The sequence below is a fragment of the Molossus molossus genome, unplaced genomic scaffold, assembly GCF_014108415.1.
Source record: "Molossus molossus isolate mMolMol1 unplaced genomic scaffold, mMolMol1.p scaffold_m16_p_11, whole genome shotgun sequence".
Classification (NCBI taxonomy): Eukaryota; Metazoa; Chordata; class Mammalia; order Chiroptera; family Molossidae; genus Molossus; species Molossus molossus.
Window position 1 is genome coordinate 82,801,328 of NW_023425346.1, and position 21,843 is coordinate 82,823,170.

General features: G+C 41.8%; 2 protein-coding genes across 2 annotated transcripts; both read right to left on the bottom strand.

Moving 5' to 3' along the window:
- Positions 1 to 1,084: 1,084 nt before the first annotated feature.
- On the bottom strand, positions 1,085 to 2,816 carry LOC118625049 (gamma-crystallin A-like). Its single transcript, XM_036253351.1, has 2 exons — positions 2,526 to 2,816; positions 1,085 to 1,357 (listed from the first exon to the last, which is right to left on the bottom strand). Exons 1-2 carry the CDS (start codon positions 2,814 to 2,816, stop codon positions 1,085 to 1,087), a joined length of 564 nt encoding a protein of 187 aa, XP_036109244.1.
- Positions 2,817 to 4,539: 1,723 nt separating this feature from the next.
- On the bottom strand, positions 4,540 to 21,082 carry CUNH2orf80 (chromosome unknown C2orf80 homolog). Its single transcript, XM_036254840.1, has 8 exons — positions 20,958 to 21,082; positions 19,109 to 19,190; positions 17,224 to 17,306; positions 15,534 to 15,621; positions 15,065 to 15,136; positions 8,461 to 8,548; positions 7,851 to 7,972; positions 4,540 to 4,893 (listed from the first exon to the last, which is right to left on the bottom strand). The coding sequence occupies exons 1-8, from the start codon at positions 20,996 to 20,998 to the stop codon at positions 4,885 to 4,887; spliced, it is 585 nt and encodes a 194-aa protein (XP_036110733.1). The 5' UTR covers positions 20,999 to 21,082; the 3' UTR covers positions 4,540 to 4,884.
- Between the last annotated feature and the right edge of the window lie 761 nt (positions 21,083 to 21,843).

The window sequence follows — 21,843 nt, forward strand, 5'->3', positions numbered from 1 at the left end:
TTGGCTATTTTGAGTCCCTTGCAATTCCAGGAATTTTAAAATCAGCTTATCAGCTTCCACAAATAAGTTAACTGGAACAGAGCACTATTTTTGCTTATATAAATTTGGAAAGAAATCCCATAGCTATGTAGGATAGCAAACATTAATACTTCACTCTGTATAACTGAGTCTTGATAAAAATTCATATTGGAGCTCCAAATAAAGTTGACCATATTGTACTGTTGAATTTGAGGGGACATTGAATTTGAGGATACATTAATTTAGATAACTTAAAGATAACATAATCTTTCTTTATCTTTTCATCATAATTATTATGGGATTTATTTAGTGAGGCAGGAATTTATTATTACCTGCAGTTTTCAATAAGTTAATTTAGGCACAGAGAGCCTAAGAAATGACTTGCTCAAAGAGATAAGCTACTAAGTAGGGTAACCAACCATCCCTGTTTACCTGAGACAGAGAAACTTTCCAGAAGCCAGGACTTTCAGTGATAAATCTGGGAGAGGCCCTAGAAAACTAATCTGAGTTCGTCACTCTACTAGTAAATTGCAGAGGCAGGATAACAACTCAGGACCTTTATGTCTTGGTTTAACCCTTTCTCTTCCAGGTGACCTCATCAACCAGGCTTGACCTTCTCTGCTTTGAGAATTCTGCCTAAAAATCCTCTCTAGTTTCAGCTTTTCTTGACATACCTGAGACTTTGGCTGCCCTAACCCCTTTAGCAATTTCTTGTCTTTGGTGTTCTAGCCACACTGGTTCTATATTTTCTCCCGAGTGTGGGTTCTAATCATTTTCATTATGTTTGTCTTTCCTCTCTTCTTCAGGTGTGGGCTATAGAGGCAGAAAGAGTGCTTTTCTCTCCTTCCCATGTCATGAATGGGGACGCCATAAATACTGCACCTAACCAACAGGAAGTAAGTAGACATTCAAAACACCTGAGCTTCAGCGTCAGGTAAGTGCTGGGGAATCACCACTTACTAGAATTCAGTTATTATTTAAAGACAGGTGAGAGTCACATAGTGCCAAGAACACAACTTGTCTCTTTATTGCATTTCTATATGAATCATAACAAGGAACACACAGCCTAGTACAAATCGATGACCCGTCTCAGAGAGCCCACTCTGGCATCCACGGCCCCCCAGTCGTGGTAGCGCCTGTAGTCCCCGGGCCTCAGCAGGTACTGCCGCCCCCGGTAGCTGGGCATCTCGTAGAGGACCCAGTAGCCCTCCAGCACGTGGAGGGAGTACAGCTCATGGAGCCGGAAGCGATCATGGATGCAGGAGCAGTCCTCAGTGAGCTCAGACACAAGGCTTTGGTAGTCATCTCTCTCATACAGTCTGATCCTGTGAGAGCTGGTCTGTTGTGACAACAAACAAAAGAAGACATACATAAATTGTGTGCATCCTTAATATCTATAGAAGTGACTCAGTCAGCGTGCATCTTCGGGAAGCATGGCTTTCAAACCATCCTGACATAGATTTCCTCCCTACCCTCTCCTTACACTGTTGGTCTAACAAATTAGGAAGAGTCATAAAATAAAACTCACCTGCCCAGTGGACTGTCTTGTAGAAGAAACATTGAAACAAATGGGGTGAAAGGGGTTCCTCTGTAAGAAACCACCTGTCACAACCATATTTTATGAGTCTGCAGAGAGGATTTGAACTTCCTTTTCTGTTATGACTGCATCAAACTAAGTCCTACCAAGCTTGTTCCTTTCTAAGTTACTTTCGTATTCGTAGTGTACAACAGTTCCTACTCTGAGATGTCTGACATTGTGCCAAGTCACTTGTACCATTTGAACTTCTTGTCTCAAAGAAATTCTTATTTTATTTATATCTCTTTTTGCCACTGCAAATTTTTCTAGTCTAATTTTGGTCCGAATTCTTGAATCTGCTTGCCTCACCACATAATTTGGTGTCACCATTAAACACAACATAAACTCCACATGACTGAAAAACATTAAGTAACACTTTGGTGAGGATCCTGTCCCATGAAACCCTAACAAATGAGTTGTCTCTGATCCTTGTAAGAAGCCAGTTGATAATAATTTCTAGAAGACAAAAGCCACTTACAAGATGAAACAAATTGTTTCTAGGTCAGTATGATGACATACGGATGAACAATATAGAGAATGTATTGAAAACAATCACCAATTCAGTCAGAATACATGATACCTATATTGTTCTCCTGCAGTCTAGTAGTGTTTTTATCATTAAAAAGGAATTATCTACAGAGTTTTTTTTTTTTTTTTTTATTGAATGAGATGATTTTTATTTAGAAATTAAGGATCAGCCAGAGGCCATCAAATTTAATTTTAGAGGCTATGTTATTATGATTTCTTGTGCCCTGAAAACAATTTGTTACCCTTAAGTAAGAAAAAGGTAGAGATAAGGTTATTCATAATCCTGTTCATAGTTGTATTTTTTTAAGTGCTTGAGTGTCGGGCATTGCTATTCTTACTGTGAGGACTAGTCCTGAGTTGCAACACGGATGCTTTTACATCAGTCGGTTGAAGCAAGACTCACGTAAGGAATTACGCGGCAGGAGCGGACCGAGTCGCTCAGGCCCATCCACTGCTGGTGGTCCGAGTAGTCGCCACGCCGCAGGAAGTACTGGGGGCCCTGGAAGTTGGGGCGCTCATACAGCATCCAGCAGCCGCTGTCCACGCGGATGGAGCCGCAGCGGCTCAAGTAGGGCTGCAGGTTGGGGTGGTCGCTGCTGCACTCGAAGTGGTGGCCCTGGAAGCCGCGGTCCTCGTAGAAGGTGATCTGTAGTGGAAAACAGGGTGACAGCAGGCGGGCAGCTGGGAGGTACATCCTTGTACAGAAGACACTCAGCAGACAGGGTCCGGCGCGGGGGGCTCACCTTTGCCATGGTCGTGGACAGCGGATGATCAGCGTCCAGTGTGGTGGACACCGGAGTGCAAGTTGGTACATATAGCAGGACAGCTGCTGTGTTGGCAAGAACAACACAAAGGGGCCCGAGGGTAGTGCGTGAAAAGATTTCTATGTTATCTTTCTTTTTTCATTTGGGATCATGGGTCAGGGGGCTTTCATTCTCTCTGGCATTTTCGACTTGTCCGCAGTAACTCCAGTGAAAGGAATTGAAGTCAGCAGAGCCATTATGACCTTGGAGACAAAGGGCGCACTTCTCGTCCTAGGCAGCTCTCTAGAAATACATCACACGCCCAGCACTTTGTACTGTCGGCCTATGGAGACTGCTGAGATGGGGCTGCTGTTCCATCTGGGGGACTCATGACACTCCTACGAATTCCAGAAGGACCTGAAGTGCTAAGAGCAACAAAAATATCCTTTAATTGAAAAACGATTACATTTCCTAAATGATCTCATCAGTATAATAGGATTTTTTTTTTTAAATACAACTTTTATATATGTTTATATAGGGAAAAAAAGAGATTAGGACGGTGTTCGTTACACCAAACAGTCATGGTTATGAATGAATGGCAAGAGTATAGGTTCTAGTTTTGTTTTTATTTCTCCTTTGTGTTGTTTTCTGTTGTCTTAACTTCCTATCACAAATATATATTACTTTCAGGAGTTGAAAAGTAAAATCAATTAACATCGAGTTGATGGTAAAAAGCAGAAACTTTTGAAAACAGGCATATTTTGTCTTGTGACTCAACACTTCTCGTGGGGCTAAAATAAAGGGATCTCCTGAAATCAGCATCATGCTTTGCCTGTTTTCCATCCCTGATGCGTCGGTCTCGCGGAACCCAGCCGAGTGCCCGAAGAGCTTTTCCTTTGCTGCCGACCTGTTGATTCAGATATGCAGACGTACAGGATGACTCACCCCAGCTCATCATTTTTCATCCCACGTGCTCGTAGAAAGATGATACCAAATACCTTTGTGCTTCACGACCCATGAAGAGGCTCTAACAGGAGAGCCAAAGGAAACTAGCAACATGTCTGCAATGCCACTTGTGGAAGTCCTCAGGCACCATGTGAAACAAACATGCAGATGGTAAAGGGAGAGACAGCAATAGCCACAAAATAAAAATGTACCCACAGAACTAGACAAAAAAGAAAAAAAAAAAATTCTACAAAGTCCCATGAAGCTAGACACCTGGCAGCATACCCAGAAACCACTGATATACTTCTCTGTCTCCCACCTAATGCTGCAAGTCTACTGGTAAACCTCAGTGACTGTTTTAGTAGCTGTAAGTTCAGTTTTTGCACACATTAAACATACACACACACACACACAAACTGTTCTACAAAGATAGCACATCAAAACCTTAAGAAAAGTATAATCTGTACTCATGTTCATTTGGTCAAGTAGGTACTGCAGATATTTACACGCTGAGCCATATGTCTAATCAGCATTTTGGAAAGGTACTGAAGGACAGATGTTTTCTTTTCCTTCTAGTCATGATATTCTATTAAAAGAAAGTCTACACCTATTTTTCTTATAATGCTTTATTGAAATGATATTTAAATGTTTTCATAAGACAACATAGTAAAGACAATCAATGATAGATTAATTTTATTTTGGATTGAAACTTTGGAAAACTGTCTCCTATTCAACCACTTTGCAATATTCAGGGGTAAACATTTGTAAAATGTACTAAAAACAGCCTGCTCTGACATAGAAACATTCTTGGAATTCTCCAACCAATGGTCTTCCACTCACAACGGTCTTCCAGTTATGAAGTAGCATAAGATACACACATTGTTAAAACCCAAATGTAGCCATACAATTTGATTCTAAGAGAGAAAGCTCAACATCCAAAAATCATACTACAGTGCATGTTGCATCCAAGCTAACTGTAAAGAAAAATATGCTGGCAAGAGCTGCAGTTTTAAGATGTTTCTTTTCCTCTGCCAGAGACTGTATTATGAAGTCCCATGATGCAATTCCAAGTTTCTAAGTGACCTGCAAAATAAAAAGATGATTTTGGTATCAAGCACATCAATTCAACATGGACACAGACATTAGCTTTCAACTTATAGAAAGTTAAGGTCAAATAACAGACACTGAGTTATTGACAAAGATGGTTTGTTAAAATGAATGTAGGTACAAAAGAATGTCCATGGAACTGTTCTGAGACATTTGGAAATTGAGTTATATTTTTCAACTAAATACACTGAATCCCATACAGAAGGGGGAAAAAAAACATGATTGGGTCAATTGACAACATTTGATTACAGACAGTAGATTAGATCAAAGTATTAATGCTAGATTTTCTGAAGTTGATAACTATACTGTGGTTATTTAAGAGAATGACTGTTCTTAAGAAGTGCACACTGGCCCTGGCCAGTTTGGCTCAGCGGTTAGAGCGTCGGCTTGCGGTCCGGAGAGACCCAGGTTCGGTTCCCGCTAAGGGCATGTACTTTGGTTGCAGTTTGTCCCCGGCCCTGGTTGGTCGTGCGGGTGGCAGCCACTCGATGTGTCCCTTCACGTCGATGTTTCTCTCTCTCTCTCCTTTCCTCTCTCTCCCTCCCACTCTATCTGTACAAAAATGGAAAAATATCCTCGGGTGAGGATAAAAAAAAAAAAAAAGAAGTGCACACTGAAATATACAGGGATAAATGATATGGTGATGTAACTTCAAATGGATCGGAAAAATATATGTCTATATCTCTATACAAAGAGAGAGAGACAGGAACAGAGGAAGAGAGGGGGCAGAGAGAAAAAAATGATATAGTGATTGGAGCAAAACATTAACAATTGGTGAATCTGAGTAAAATGTATATGAAGGTTCTTTTTAGTATTCTTGCAACTTTTCTCTAAGCTCAAAATTATTTCCAAAGAAATGAAAATAATAAAAGTAATACTTTGTTTGACTAACCATACTCAAAGCAAATTATTTCTTTGCCCCTTAGCAGTTGTGAATTATTCTTGCAGCATATTATTTTGATTTTCTTCTATATTACTTTGAATTTAAACTTATATTGATCTCTCTCCATTTCTGATAGAGGGGTGTTGAAGTCTCCAACCAGGATAGTGAAATCATCTGTTTCTCCTTGCAGTTCTATCAGTTTTTACCTCACATAGTTTGATGCTCTGTTTTTTAGTGCATACTTGTTAAGGATTGTTATGTCTTCTTGGAGAATAAAACTTTATCATCATGCTGTTTCCTTCTTTATCCCTGATAACTTTCCTTTAAAGTCAGCTCTATCTGAAATTAATATAGCTACTTTTGTTTTCTTTTGATTAGTGTTAGCATGGCATATTTTTCTCTATCCATTTACTTTTCATCTATATGTGTCTTTATATTTCAAGTAGGTTTCATACAGAAAAGTTGAAGGAATTGTCCAATGAGATACATGTGCCCATCACCTGCTAATTCCGTAGTTAACAGTTTGCTGTGTTTGCTGTAACACACATCAGTGCATCTCTCCATCCCTCTACCCATCCATCAGTCCATCTTATTCTTGGGGGTAGCAGTTTACCCTGTGCCCTCCCCTTTCTTACATTTCCAAGAATAGATGTTGATTTCTCAGTCTGTCCAGCTTTGTGCTTGTTGGGGTAGAGTATTGCTATCCAAGCTCTTTCTGTGTGGAACTGGAAACGAGATCCTCAGGTTGGCCCCTCGCCATGTCTTCTTCCCTGCCGTGGTACTGTGAGTTCCTCGGGCGTGGTAATAATGGGGGCCTCTGCGTAGTGCCTGCTGTCATCCTGGCACTTTCTAAGCCTTCCACGTGGACTGACTCACTTAGTCCTTGTAACAACCCTCTGAGGTGGGGACTGCTATCATCCTCTTTTTATAGATGAAGCACAGAGAGATTCACTTAATAATTCACCCAAGTTATTAAATAGAGGAACCAATTTTTAAACCTAGTTATCTGACTCCAGAGTCCACACTCTTAATCACTATAGTAAGCTGTTTTCTGGCTCTTTGGTATGATTCTGTCCATTTCAAATTCATTTCCTAGTACTCTGCCCAGTATTGACCCTTTCCTAGGATATGGTGTTGTTCATACCCATTTTGATTAAAAAATGAGCTACTAATATCCATACAGTATAAAAGAAATATTTAAAACTGCTTGCCAGAATATCTGGATTTTCAATAAATAATTTTTCCTTTTCCCTTACTTTATGAAGACATTCAGTGGCTGGAAATACATAGAAAATTCTGAAAAAGACATTCTTTTTATCTTGAAGTTAAAAAATTGTTTATCAGCTAAAGGATATGATATAATATCTATAAGCTATAAAGAAAAAGACTAAGAAGCTCAAATCTATAAAATAAAAACTCTTCAAACAATAAAATATGAAGTTATATTTTTATACATTTATAGAATAATTTTTTAATAAAAATATTTTTCTTTATTTCTTGGTTATTTCTAATCTATCTGTGTAGTAAGACATACACGTGTAGCAATATTTGAATATCACAAGAAATACTAACAGTGATTATTTTTAAGGAGTAGGAAAGGGTATAGGGCAGAGAGGTTCTTTTACTTTTCATTTATAATTTTTGCATTGTTTGAAATTAAGCTTGTACACACTTATTTGAACCTACAAGATAACAGCTGATTAACTTGTGAATAGCATTTCTCAAACACTAAAAGATAATAATGGTTAATATTCATTTAGGGTTTACTCTGTGCAAGCACTGTTCTAACCTCTTAACATGCATAATCTCAGGTAATCATCCCAACAACCTTGAGAGAGCAATACCACCATTATTCTCATTTTGCAGAAGAGAAAACTAAGGAACAGAGAGGTTAAGTCACTTGCCTGAAATCACACAGTTGGTAAGCAGTATGTTTTAGATTCAAACCCAGAGCATCTAATTCTAAAGGCTAGACTTTTAACTACAATATAAGTAAAGTACTTCCCAGCATCCGGTATCATTTTGGTTCAGTTTGTGTTTTTAAACCTACTTTGTTCTTTGGTTGTGTGTCCAAAGATAGATTTTTTGTTGATTTCTGTTCTGTGTCGTTTGCTTCCCTTGTAGAGCTGCTGGTGGCATTTTTATTCGTTGCTCCCCTTCTTAACTTGACACCTAGAGACACATATAAGAACCATATCTGTACAAAGAAAAAACCTAAAAAAAATGAGTCCACCCACAGTTTTAGATCTTTCCCTTCATGACTACTTTGCTCCCATTACCAAAGAGTCTAAAAAATAAGACTTTCCTGCCCTGGCCGGTTTGGCTCAGGTTAGAGCATCGGCCCACAGACCAGAGTTTCGGGTTCGATTCTGATCAAGGGCTCATCCTGGCCCTGGCCCTGGTCGGGGTTGTGTGGCAAGCAGAGAGTCGATGTGTCTCTCTCACATCAATGTTTCTCTCTCCCTCTCCCCCTCCCTCCCACTCTATCTGAAGATAAATGGAAAAAACATCCTCAGGTGAGGATTTAAAAGAAATAAGACTTCCCTGATTTCTATAATAGTGGGAAATCGAACCATAAGTGCTCCTGGTTCTTGTTAATTAAGTTTGACCTTACTTGGTGAGGTCCCTTTCTCTGAGCAGGTGGGAGTTCACAGGCTTACTCTGTTTGCGGGCATACTCTGCTGCTTTGGGTGCTGTTAACATGGCAAAAGGGTGCACGGAGAGGCGGAAAGGTGGAGCTCGGGGAACCTGGAAGGACAACAGTTCCACTTTGAAAAGCTGCACACGCTTGGTCTGTTAACACCTGCCACGTCTGGCGCTTGGCCGCTTACCCAACCCACAGCCCTTGGACGTCACTAACAGTCCACTGGGGAAGCACGCGTGTCATTGCCACGCACGTTCACACACTGCTCCAGCTCGCGCGCTTCGTTCCTTTCGCCTAGAATACGTTTTCACACGCCGATGCTCTGCCAACAGTTCCCTTTACCAGAAACAGCTAGCTCTTTCCTCCTTTCCTGCTAGAGGCTCTCACTTTTCCTACGGCTCCTACTTTTCCTTAGAGATGTAGCTCAAATATCACCTTTTCTGAGAAACTTGCCCCACGTCTCCACACCTTCGCTCTCCCATGCTGGCCTCCTGCCCCCACCCCACTGCAAGGCAGAAACTCAGAGCACGTTGTCACACGGAACACACCCAGTGTGTTGTAGTTCTAATCCGCTGTCTGCTGCACTGCTCGGGAAACTTCTTCAGGGATACGAGTGTCCATTCATTCATTCATTCATTCATTCATTCATTCATTCATTCCACGAGTTTTCAGCAAGCACCTGCTATGGGCCAGGCTGTTTTAGGAGCTGTGGTTAGTAAGCTAGACAAGGTTCCTGCCTTTCTAGGGCTGAGTGAAGAGAGACAATAAACTATCAGACAACCAGAGTAATTCTGTACCGTAAGTTTAATAAAGAAACTGGACGAGATGATGTGCTAGGGAGTGATGTGCTAGGGAGTGACTGGACAGCCACTGCGGACAGAAGGGACAGAGGACCTCTGGGCCGGGAGGAAGCAGTGTTTCAGCTGAGGCGTACAGGGTGAGCCGCGCCAGCCATGAGGAGCTGGAGAAGTGTTCCAGGAACAGGGAACCAGGTCTTCTTGGGACAAGCTTTGCTTTCCAGACACAGAAAGGAAGCCCATGGTGGCTGCAGCACCGTGAGAAAGGGGACACTCGCAGATGGGGCTGAAGAGGGAGGCATGTGGGTCCTTGTTGGTGATGGTACGGAAATGTTCGCCGAAACGGACTCCAGCATGCAGGAAGCCTCGGAAGTATTTTTCAGCAGTAGTGTTACAGGTCTGATTCAGGTTTTTAAAAAATCCCTCCGGCTGCTATGCAGAGAATGGATTGGAGTGTGGAAGGAGAGAGGCTGGTTAACTACCTTAAACTCTTATCTCGAATGCCTAGCCACCTCAGAGGGGCACTCTATTTTTAACCTCAATCTTTAATTCAAATGGCAACAATATGTTTTGAGAGTTTACTTCAGCCAGGCCAGTGTGGCTCAGTTGAGCATGGACCCATGCACCAAGAGGTCACCGGTTCGATTCCCGGTCAGGGCACATGCCCAGGTTGTGGGTCTGATACCCAGTGAGGGGCATGCAGGAGGTGGCCAATCAATGTTCTCTCTCATCGATGTTTTTATCTCTCTTTCCCTTCCTCTCTCTCTAACATCAATAGAGAAAAAGAAATGGAAGTATTTAAAAAAGAGAGAGAGTTTATATCCAGTATTCATCTCCAGTGTTGTAAGGAATTAAACATAAGCATAAAGCATGGCCTCTAACCTCAGAAACACGTAATCTGTTCAGAAAGATGACCCTGAAACATGGAAAGTAATTGAAAGGAGGCTTTATATAGGTATGGGGCAATTGTGACTATAATAATAGCCCTTTAGAATAACGTGTGCCAGGAACAAAAAAAAAAAAAAAAGAGAGAAAATTGGCTCATGTCATTTTTTTTGTTTGTATTTTTTTTGTTAATCCTCACCTGAGGATATTTTTTCATTGAATTTTAGAGAGAGTGGAAAGGAGGGAGGGAGAAAGATATCAATGTGAGAGAGACACACGGACCGGTTGCCTCTAGCACAACCTTGACCAGGGCTGGGAATCAAATCTGCAACTCAGGTACGTGCCCTTGACCTGAATTGAACCTGAGACCCTTTGGGCTAAGGGCCAACACTTTACCACTGAGCAAACCAGCCAGAGCTGTCGTTTTTTGTTGTTGTTTCTTAGTGGCTAGACACTTACATAACTTATGAAGTGATCGCCTTGACAAGTCTAGTCATGTGTTGTTCTTGATGCACTTGATGCACTTACAGACGGATGCTCTCCATGCTCCAGTTGCCCTATGGACTGGGGCAGATGGAACCCAATGACTTTAAAGGCCACTTTTAGCTCAAATATTCTGTGAGTCCTGATAATCTGATGACTCATGCAAGCAGTTCATGTAGCTGTGTGGTTTATATGAAAAATTATTTTAAAAGGATGAAATTTAAATCCTAAACTAGACTTAATCATATCTCTTTTTTACTTTAATGCTACTTACTAATGTCATCATTGTGTCATAGCAACTTATTATTATGATTGTTATTTCTTGATTCAACTACTTCTTGAGTGCCAAATTATGTCCAAAGCACATTCAACAAAAATGTCTTCCAACTGGAAGGGGTGGGGGAGAAGAAGGGGGTGTGCAAAGACCTCCTTTTCCTTTTTCTCCATCAAACAGAACTGAAGAATTATATATATATATTAGAGAGAGAGGAAAGGAGAAGGAGAGAGAGAAACATTGATGATAGAAGCATCAACATCAATTGGCTGCCTCCCACATGCCTCCTACTGGGGATCGAGCCTGCACCCCAGGCATGTGCCCTGACTAGGAATGGAACCAGCAACACTGCATAGGTTGACACCACACCAGCCAGGCTGAAGAATATTTTTATTGCTGGCTTTATTTGTTGAAGGGAGACCGATGCTTTTTTCCTTTAGTTTAAAATCAAGTAGGAGAGTTGATATTTATCTGAAACTATTTGTGTAACCCTCACTTATGTGACCCTTAGTTGACTTCTTCTATGGGTCCAAGGTCCTCAGCAGAAAAATGGCTATCAGCAAAAAACGCCTCCCGGTCAGGAGAAACGCCTGAAGCTAATAAAATTGGACAATGCTGGGCCCATGATGCTTTTCTGTCACCAGGTGGCAGCAAAGAGTCCTGAGACTGCCGTCAAGCCCCTGCACAGTACCCACATTGGATCATGTGGGCAGTTCTAGTGGCCGGAAATTCTACATAATCTGATTAGTATTCAACGGGGCTTTAAGTTCTTGCTTGGGAAGAATTTTAGCTGTTGCTTAGGGGATATTTTATCCGAAGGAATCAAAGGTCATTCAGACACATGCAGCAATTAGAGAGGAACTTTTGGCAACAACTTTTTTTTTTTAGCAACTGATCGCCTAGTTAGATTTTTTTGAAATTATTAAGCCTCAAGGACTCTTTTTAAAAAGCTCCTACAACTTAAACTATTTGAAATGCTGTATTTCCATTGAGAGGCTCTGCTAACTCCTTGTTTAAGAAGCGGAGGAGGTCCCTCGGTGCCCCTAACGCATCTGCAAGAGAAAGGCCTGAGCAGAGAGGGACTTAGAAGGCCCACAGGGGGAGATGACCCTCAGAATCTTATATTTGTAGCTCAAATCATATCACACCTTTTGTGATATTTCATTGTTTAAAATAGGCAAAGTTTACTATGCTAATAAAACACATGGATGCTTGACGAGCTATTTAATTTTTAAAATTTTAGAACGGGGTTCTTAACTAGCTGTGATTTCGCCTCTTAGGAGACATTTAGGAAAGTCAGGACCAATTTTTGGTTGTCACAACTGGGGGCTGGAGGGAGGCTGCTGGTATCTAATGGATAAAGGGTTACCCATTAGAGATGCAGCTGAACACCCCACAAGGCACAGGCCAGCCCCTGACTCCACCCCCTACACACACAACAAAGAATTATGTGGTTTAAAATGTTGAGAAACCCTGATTTTGTGGTACACAGAGGAAATCAGATACTAACCCTCAAATACCAGAACCTTAACCATAGCCAGTATTTTGAAGTTACCAGGTGCCAGTGCTAAGGGCTTTCCTGGTACGAATTCACTTCATTTCCCCAAACAACCCTATCTTCTTGTCCCTCTTTTTACAAATGAAACCGTCTGACAAAGCTAAGAAGATTTGCCCAGGATGTTTCTGCTTGTAGCTGGTGGAACTGGGGTTTGAACCCCAGCAGTCCGGCTTCAGAATCCTCATGCTGAAACCATTATACACACTGGGTTTCACATACAAATCAATAAATGCGCTGACACTCATCTCCTGTATCAGTGAACAAATGCAGGTCTTTGAAGGAAAGTCCCTCTATGAGGATATTATCTGTTTCTCTTCAGAGTTGGTCATTGTGTAGTCTATGTGCACATCTGGGCTTGTTATTGTTGGTCATTGATTGTAAGGACAGAGACTGTATATAACTGCACACAGAAGGTGCTGAATAAAGGCTCTTTAATGAATAAGCAAATGACCAGATGGATAGGTAGAGATTGGCTGGCCCACCTTTAAACGTCCTGGCTTCCCATGGCTTCCCACTGGGTATTGATTTATTAAGAAACAAAAGACTCAGAAAGAACGTTTGACTCTTCCCTCTTTCCTGCCCAAGAGATTCAGACAGAGAAACCTGCTTCAGGAAGGACTCAGGAGGAATTAAGTATGGTCAACCAGAGGGCTTCAGGCAGGTGCCTGTTAGATACACTCATGTCCCATGGTTTCTGAGTCGCCCAGCAAGGATTTGTCTGCCTTGTGTGTTCCGCTCTTCCTCATCTACCTGTGAATCACCATTCCCACTTCTGAAATCTAATACCCAGCTCCCCACCCCTTTCTCCTTTGTCCAAAAATGTCTTATAGATCCAATGTTGCCTCACTGTCTTTGGAATTTCCATGAAATGAGCATGCCTATGTGAATTCTCCATGCACATGTATTTGACTTTGATTTTCTCCTTTTGATTTGGTTATTAGCACAGAGAGAAGTTAAAAGGAGGAGGAGAAAGTATTAATATTTTTTAGCACCACCCCCCACCATCTGATTTGCTCACTATTAAATTCCCTGAACTTAGAACTATATTGAATGAATGAATAGAGTTGAAACTAGAGTGATCAAGGAAACTGGAGTCTCAGGACCACAGCCAGGTTACAGATGGATTCAGATGACAGGACATTTGGTTTCAAAGTTACAACACTCAGTAAGACTTCACTCCTAAGCTGGACCTGGTGAGCTCTCATACAAACTCGCTATTTGCAGTGTGGTCTACGGGTAAAAAACCCAGGGAGGCAGGTGTTCCTGTAGCCACAGCCCTTCCCAGGCCCTGGCCTCCCTTCCAAATCCAGTGGGGGCATCGACAGCAGCAGAAGGCCTGGGTGTGAGGGCGGGGCTCTCCCAGCCGCCTTCCCTGACTCCTTTCTGCTGCACACCCCTGCCCCTCCAATTTCCCTTCCCTCTCCCCTCTTCTAGAGGTATCCAAAGGTAAAGGGATCAGCAGTTCACCTCTAAATAGCGGTCCATATTTGAACGTTTACTAAATGTTCATACATTCAAGCCCAAAGAGGAGGAGGGACCCAGGGCTCCAAAGTCACAGAGTCGCAACCCAGACCCAGTGTCTGAACTCTCAGATCATTGCTGCTTGTCTGCAGGAGTCTGATGGGAAGGAGAAATGTGGCAGCAATAAACCAATAGCTCGTGAGAATGAACTTGTAGATCTTGTCCTTGTCCTGGCCTGCTCCTAGCACCTTGTCCTGATTAAATAAACAGAAGGCCACCTATGAAGCTTTCAGAGGCAACCGGAGGAAGTACCAGCTGGCCTGGTACTCCTCTAAATGAATTTGTCCGCTAAGCGAATGTGTTAGATTTCAGAACTTAGACAATAGTATGAATAGCAGGATAGATGAGTGCTGACCCAGTTCACCCAGGTCCCTTTAGCCTCAGCTCCCTCCCACAGGTTCCCCCCCACTTATCGATAACTGCCTCGGCTTCTGTCCTTGCTTGCTTGTTCTTCCCCAAGGCCAACAAGAAATGCCAGCTGCAGAAGTTTGTAACAAACCCCATAAAACAAAAAATCAGCCCTGGCCAGTTTGGCTCAGCGGTTGAGCGTCAGCCTGCGGACCAGAGAGTCCTGGGTTTGGTTCCCGCTAGGAGCATGTATTACAAAATAAAATAAAATAAAAAATCAGCTGAAAGTCGGGGCTGATCTCCGAGAACTGGGGATCAGTTGCCGGCCAGCTTTGCTCTCTATTTGGCTTTAATTCGGCTCTGATGGTCTCTTGGTTCTCTCGTGCCACAAGAGTCCTAGTTCTACATGCTGATGCTGTGGTACATCGTGCAAGAAGGGTGCTTGGGCTCACCTGGTCTACATTACAAAAAGTGCAAGTGAGACATTATGTTAATCAGAGACTCTAAGCCTGGTGTTCTAGTCTCTGCCTCTACTCAGCTGTACACCAAATACATTTATTATGAACACCGTCCTCCATGTAAGGAGAGCATTTTACAAACATTTATTACCCAAGTAAGATATGGCTACATCTGATTTTGTACATTTTGATATAAAACTATTATTTTGTGTCTTAAAATACAACATTATAAATGTACCAAATAAAGAAGTTCTCTCTAAAAATGTCTTATATTGATAGTCTCAGGACACCCCTACCTTAGAAACACCAAAATTGGCAGAAGAATGCGCCCCATAAATTTTAAAGACTTCTTCAATTGGAATGCTGTTCTGTTAAACAAAAACAAACAAAAAAAATGTATTATTATATCAGGGCTTTTCTTTTAGTACAAAACAAAGCTGTTATAGATCCAGTATGTCTCTCACTGTGCCTGCATGTCATGGGCACAAAATAAATTAATTCTAAATAAATTGATAAATCAAAATATGCATAATCCAATTACTTATGCATCTCATTCTGATTTTTTTTTGCCTCTCAGATAAATGTTTTCTGTCAATACAATATAGAAGTCAAAGTCTTTTCATTATAACTTAAAAAATGAAACATTTAATACTAGTAAATCTTAAACATTTACAAGCATTGATTGAAAAAGGAAATGCATTAATATAAAAATGTGCATAGAAAATATAACATCTCCATATATGCAAATAGTATTATTTTCCTTACCATTAAGATTCCAGCATAAGATGATAAAATCATTGCTTCTCTTTCTCTGTGGTTCGGATACGTGGGTCGGCCACGAAATGGCCTTTTCCTGAGGAAGAACATAAATGTATAAGAATGGAGGGTTTATTCTTACTGTTTTTTATACCTGCTAAGGTTGTGATAATAATCCCTAAGTAATCTCCAATGGCTGTGTGTGCTATGCACTTGTTTACAAAATCGATATGATTAATCTGCCATCAGGAAAGTACATACTTTGAATTTCTTTTTATTTTTTTGTGGTACGTGTCCCTAGCAGGAACCGAACCTGGGACTCTCTGGTCTGCAGGCCAACACTCAACTGCTGAGCCAAACTGGCCAGGGCTGAATTTCTTTTTAATGAAAAAAGGTAGACATTTGATGGAACCCTGAAAAATAAATGAGCTATATGGTTTAGAGCTTATTTATCTATCTATCTATCTATCTATCTATCTATCTATCTATCTATCATCTATCTATCTTTATTGTTGACACTATTACAGATGTCCCCCCCCATTCCAATCCCTCTTTGCCCACCGCCACACTTTGAATTTTGGATGTTCCAACAGTGGTGATGAATTTGCCTTCATTTATCCATGTTTTCACAGCTATCAAACATTGGCTGATTGGTCACTATGGTGGACAATGAGGGATTTGCCCACCAGGGTCCTTTCCCTTCTTGTGACCCTTTGCTTGGGGGAACTGCCTTACTTCACTCCAGTGTGCTTCAAGGGAAGCTGACGATCCCCCCAGATTCCAAGGAGTGGGAAACACACTGTGGACTCAGCGAGTCAGGGTATTCCATCCCCCACTCCACCCCAGACAAGTCAGGGTAAACACAGCTATTGAGACACAATTCTGTGATTTTTAAACATCCATTCTCCCCTGGGCCGAATTTTGCAATACAGTAGGCTGAAACTAAGAATGGTGTCTACCCAGAGCAAATAGTCAAGAGGCAGATCTTAAGGACATGCTCTGCGTTTTGAATTCAGCCTGCCTCGGACAGACCTACCCTTGGATAGGTCTTCAAACACAGAAGTAGTAAATCTCCTTCCCCTCTTTTAAGTCTGTTCAAACTGGTTCAAACCCTAACGGATACAGCCACCCAGGACCAGGTATGTGTTTTAAGGTCACAGAACAGAGAAAAATAACTGGCCTCTGGAATAAGCTGTTCAGTTCTGGTCTCATTAGCGTCACGTTCCTACCAACTGAGTGTGTCTGCCTGTCACCCCTGGGAAAGTGCTAGTAATCCTGGATAGAAGATTTTTCTATGATTCAAACAGCTCAACTCAGGTACATATCTGGTTAAATGCTTAGGAAGTTGTGTTTGATAGTCCTTATGAAAATATTGCAGCCTTTACCCACAGAATTGGCCATCTTAACAATCATGGCAAGTACACAATAAAGCACAGTCATTGTTCTAAGGGAGAATAATCTATACAAGAAAGATTTTCATCTGATAGAAGCCAATTAGCAGAGATGTAACACATGCAAACACTATGCGACTTCCCCAACTTAAAAACTGTGGGGTTTCTTCAGGTTTCTAGTTAGAGAGGGATACTCCCCCGCAGTGTTTTCCTATCAGAGTGTTCAAGGTGGAAGATACCAGATAGAACTTCCTCTTTGATTTTTCAGAGTTACACATTAAAAAAAAACAAAAATGATGTCAACTTACACTGTCTCCCACTCCAGCCAAGCTAAGTCTTCGGAGCGATCCAGCCATTGCAAAGCGACGCTGATGGCCGAGTCGTAGTGTGCCTGGAAGCAGCACGGAGGGCAACCAGCTTAGACACCTGCCAGAGCGACCCTGGCCCAACGACAATGGCACTGCGAAGCCTGCTCTACTATTTTGTCCGCAATGGTGAGGATCATCACCTCTGTCCAGTAACCTGGCACTCGCCAGAAATCATTAGAGATCTGTAGGCAGTGCCTTTAGAGCAAGGTTGTTTTTGTTTTTGTTTTTTTTGTTTATGTGGACCAAGAGGGAAAGGATAGATTCCTGGAAAGAATACCGAAGTGGGAATTAGGAAATCTGGGCTCACATCTAGGGGTGGCCAACAACTCATGGCATATCCTTAGGTGAGCAATTGATGTTCTCTGTTTAATTTCTTTTTTGCTTTTTATTTTACTTTATTTTTTTTCATCACCATTTATCCCCCATACCCTCTTCTCCCTCCTCCCACCACCCCACAATCACCACATTCTTGTTCCTGTCCATGAATTCTTCCCCCTTTCCCCCCATTTTTGCTCAATTCCTCCACCACCACCCCCAACCCCTTAAAATTTTGAAATAGAGAAAGGTGAAGGTGGATGAAGAGGGACCAGAGAACAATTTCCAATTCTGTGAGTAGAATGACAGAAATGTGCTCCCACCGCTCAGGGAAAGTGGTCTGTCCACTGGGGGAATCCGGGGAGGCTTCAGAGAGGAGGCTTCAGCAGAACTGGGGCTCGAAGGATAGAATTTCTGGAGGAGGAGAAGGACCTCCCAGGTGGAGGGGCCATGAGCAAAGGACTAAGGTAGACCCGAGTAAGTGACCTGCTGAGAGCCTCACACCGAAAGCTGAGGGCCAATCCCAATGTCCATTGCTATCCTCATCCCCAGGAAAGGGAAGGTCAGTTTGGCTTCTGTATTTCTAGAGAGGTTCTAAGGTTCTATCTCACTCCCACCTTCTCTAAACAACGTAATTATTTCTATTTCTTTCAGGGACTGGACCAAACTAAAAAGTGAATTTAAAAAAGAAGAAAAACAATGGAGCGTGATCCATTGTTGAAACTTAAGCCAAAGACTGGTGCATGGACAAGTAGTGCTGTCATCACTCACTGGAAATGCCAATTCCCAGCCCCACCCCCAACCTCCTGAATCACAGCGGTCTGGTAATAAGACCTCATTAAAGTTTGAGAAGCAATTATCTAATTGATTTAATTTCTCCATCCAATATATGCACAGAGAAGCACTTGAGAACACGGAGACTCAACTGCTTACTCAGCTCCAGGGAGTCAGGCAGGGAGAGGGGAGGGGAGGGAGAGAGCCATCCTTTTACACTGGTGCAGGAATAGAAAATGGGTACGATCAAAAGCTGAGGGCTTACTCATTTCTTTGGACTTAGATCCTTACGCGGTTTCTTCCTTAACTTATGTGGAGTGAGCTGTCATTACAGAACATGAATAATAAAAGAAAGAATTTTAGGATTATTCATTTCTTTGATTTTCTCTATTAATGAAAATAGTAAAAGACAAAACCAAACCAAATGCCCCGTATTATACATGACAGCTAGTGTCTAAAAAATTCTAACATCCTATGTAACATGTGTGCTTGCATCCATTTTGCTTTTTACTCTTTTCTAATAGCAAACGCCTCATGACTTATATTTTCACATTCTTTTGGCTTTCGGTTTAATGAGTTGAAAAGACCACATGGAGAATGCTAGGATGAGAAGATGAGAAAGAGAACATTCGAGAGGGTCAGGGGTAGCCTTGTTTATTACATACATTAGACCCTTGTTACGCCCCCTTCATACACATATAACACACTGGGACTCGCCCCGCATGCCTTTCTTTACCATATCATCTAGAAAGGTGAGTTGCCTTCTTCCTTTTGGGTCAAATTCATTTTCCCGAAGTCTGATGCCAATATAATCTCCCCTTAAAAGCAAGAGAGCAGGATTGAACCACTGGCAATGACACGGGGGCTCAGTCTGCAGAAGGGGGGTCCTGCCCAGCCCCTCCCTCCTCTGCCAAACACCAGAGCAGTCACTGAGGGGCTGAGTGTGCATTTCCTTCTTTCTATATAGAGAACTATTTGTCTACATTGTGACCAGAATAACAATATTTTGATTTGAAGAGCAAGTCGGCAATGCTGCAGGCTTAAAATGTCTCACCATAATTAATCTAAACCCCATGTATCTAAAAATTAAACTCATATAGTGGGCACAGAATGTATAGGAAAGCAGGGAGTCTGATAAATCCCCGCAGACAGAGAAGGTTTACAAAAACAAAAGGATTGAGACCCACTGTTTAAAATAAAGATTCCCTTTCTGCCTGTGTTAAACTAAGGCAGAATGTCCAAGGCTGATGAATTTTAGATCTATGATATTCTGTACAGATGTATTCTTTTGCCCGAAGGCCTTTTCTCATTAGAATGCAAATACCCTTAGGAGGAGTTATGCATAAAAATATATTAGTGATTCCAGTTTAGTGTATCCTCATCAGATCCTTCCAGAACAGTGACTTTTGATAAGAAGAAAGGCACTGGAAGTGTAAAAGAAGTGGGTGCTATTCTGGGAAAATCAGGAAGAGGATCTGGGTGCAGGATAAAGGACCCTGGGGTCTCCGAGGTCCCTCTCCACAAATCTCTCGTCTTTCCATAAGGCCTCACTGCGGTGGTCAAGGTCTTTACCACACACGTTGGGCAAGTAACCCTGTGAGCGGTAAGTCTGTGTCTGCCTTCTAAAACATTTCTGATTCATTCAGCTTAGACTGGCAAAAATTCTCAAATCTGTTCTTTGTCATTCCAAGGCACTTTATTTAAAGCACCCTATGCCCTTTCCTTGGTTATAAAATTACATTTATATCACTTTTGAAATTCCAGTTCTAGGTGGAGGAATTGACATTCCTGATTATGGCTTGTTCTTTATTAGGTTGACCTCCAAACACAGACATGCAAACATGTGTGAATTCATACATAGTTTATTCCACTGTTTCTTAAGGACTTGCTACAATGATCTTAGTAGGCTGAGAGAGGACATTTGATGGGGATTGTGACAAGGTCTTTGATGAAAAGGGTATTATTGTTGTGCCTATAATACATATGAAATAGGATGTAGCCCCTCCTTTTTATATGGTCTGCTATTTTCACCAACCTCTTAACAAAGTACCAAGTCAAAGCAAAGCTAGCACAGAATAAAACAAATTTTCCATGGGAAGACTTAATATTTTCTTTGTTTGTTTAAAAATAAAAGTTCAGATGGCAAGAAAAAGGAGATGAATTACTGAGTTGATCCAACTGACAATCAAAGAGGCAGAGGCTACAATTTAAATGCCGGGCCTTTAGGCACATTTTCAGAAACCTCCCCTGTATCTTTCTCCAGCAGAGCCCTTTCAAATGCACACACTGCCCAGCACAGGCCGGCTGGGCTGTGGTCCCAGATCTCAGCCTCTGGAACAGGGATGCCTTCGATCAGGAGCATGCTGATGGCAGAACCATCCTCCCAAGAGATTCAGCATCGGGCTTTGCACCACATGTGACCTCTCTGGCTGGAGACAGAGGCCAGACCATCTGGCTTTTTTTGATAGTGCAGGAATAAAATCTTCCTTAGATTTTTACCCTCCTGCCAATATCAGACCATCTATAACATTAAACCCACCAAATGCTAAGTATAATAAATGGAAGTTATTTGCAATCATACTTACAGGAGCTTTTTCATTTCCTTCTTTAGGAGTCGTCTTTCCATGATTAAAGGCTTCAGCAGCTGAGCAGGTATCTGCAGCTTCTACTGCACCTGATAGCTATTGGGAGGACACAGCCTCTCTGAGCCTACAAGCTACAGCAGCAAATCAGAGAGAATTTGAGTTAGGGATGCTATCACTCCAAATACCAGTCATGGAGTCCCAGGCTCTGGAAGGGATCCGAGCATGCGCAGAGCTCAGGCCTCTTATCCAGCAGGTTCCAGGTCAGAAAGCTGTCTGAAGGCCAGTGCACTGTACCTTGAGTTTATCTGACGCTACTTATTCCTTGCAAGTTTTTTCAACAGTCATCATTTACTTATCCTTGCAATACACTAGCAAGCAAAACAGACATGGCTTGTGTACTAGTGGATGAGACTATTTGGGGTGAACTATCCAAATGTGGATGGTTTGTGACTTGAATATGTTTGAGCTCTGTGCACATTCAACCTAGAGACTCCCGGGGAATTCACTCTGGTGCCATGGCTCATACAGTTTTCTATAGAACCCATGTGCAGCAGGTCCTTGAAAGAACATGTGGTTGTGACAAATGTGAGGCCATGTCTTTAGCTCCTACCCCAACATTGAACTAGAAATTGGAGTTCAGGTGATGGGGTCAAAAGGGTTCTGAAGTCACAAAAAGAAGTTCACCCAAAAAATTATATCACTATTGAATGTGGCGCCCAGGGAGCAATATAAGTGGCATATCAACTGTAGCTGCAATGATTTTTTCTTTCTTTATTTTATTTTTATCCTCATCCGAGCACATTTTTCCTTTTTTTTTTTTGTTCAGATATATAGAGAGAAACATCGACATGAAAGGGACACATTGAGTGGCTGCCACCCGCATGAC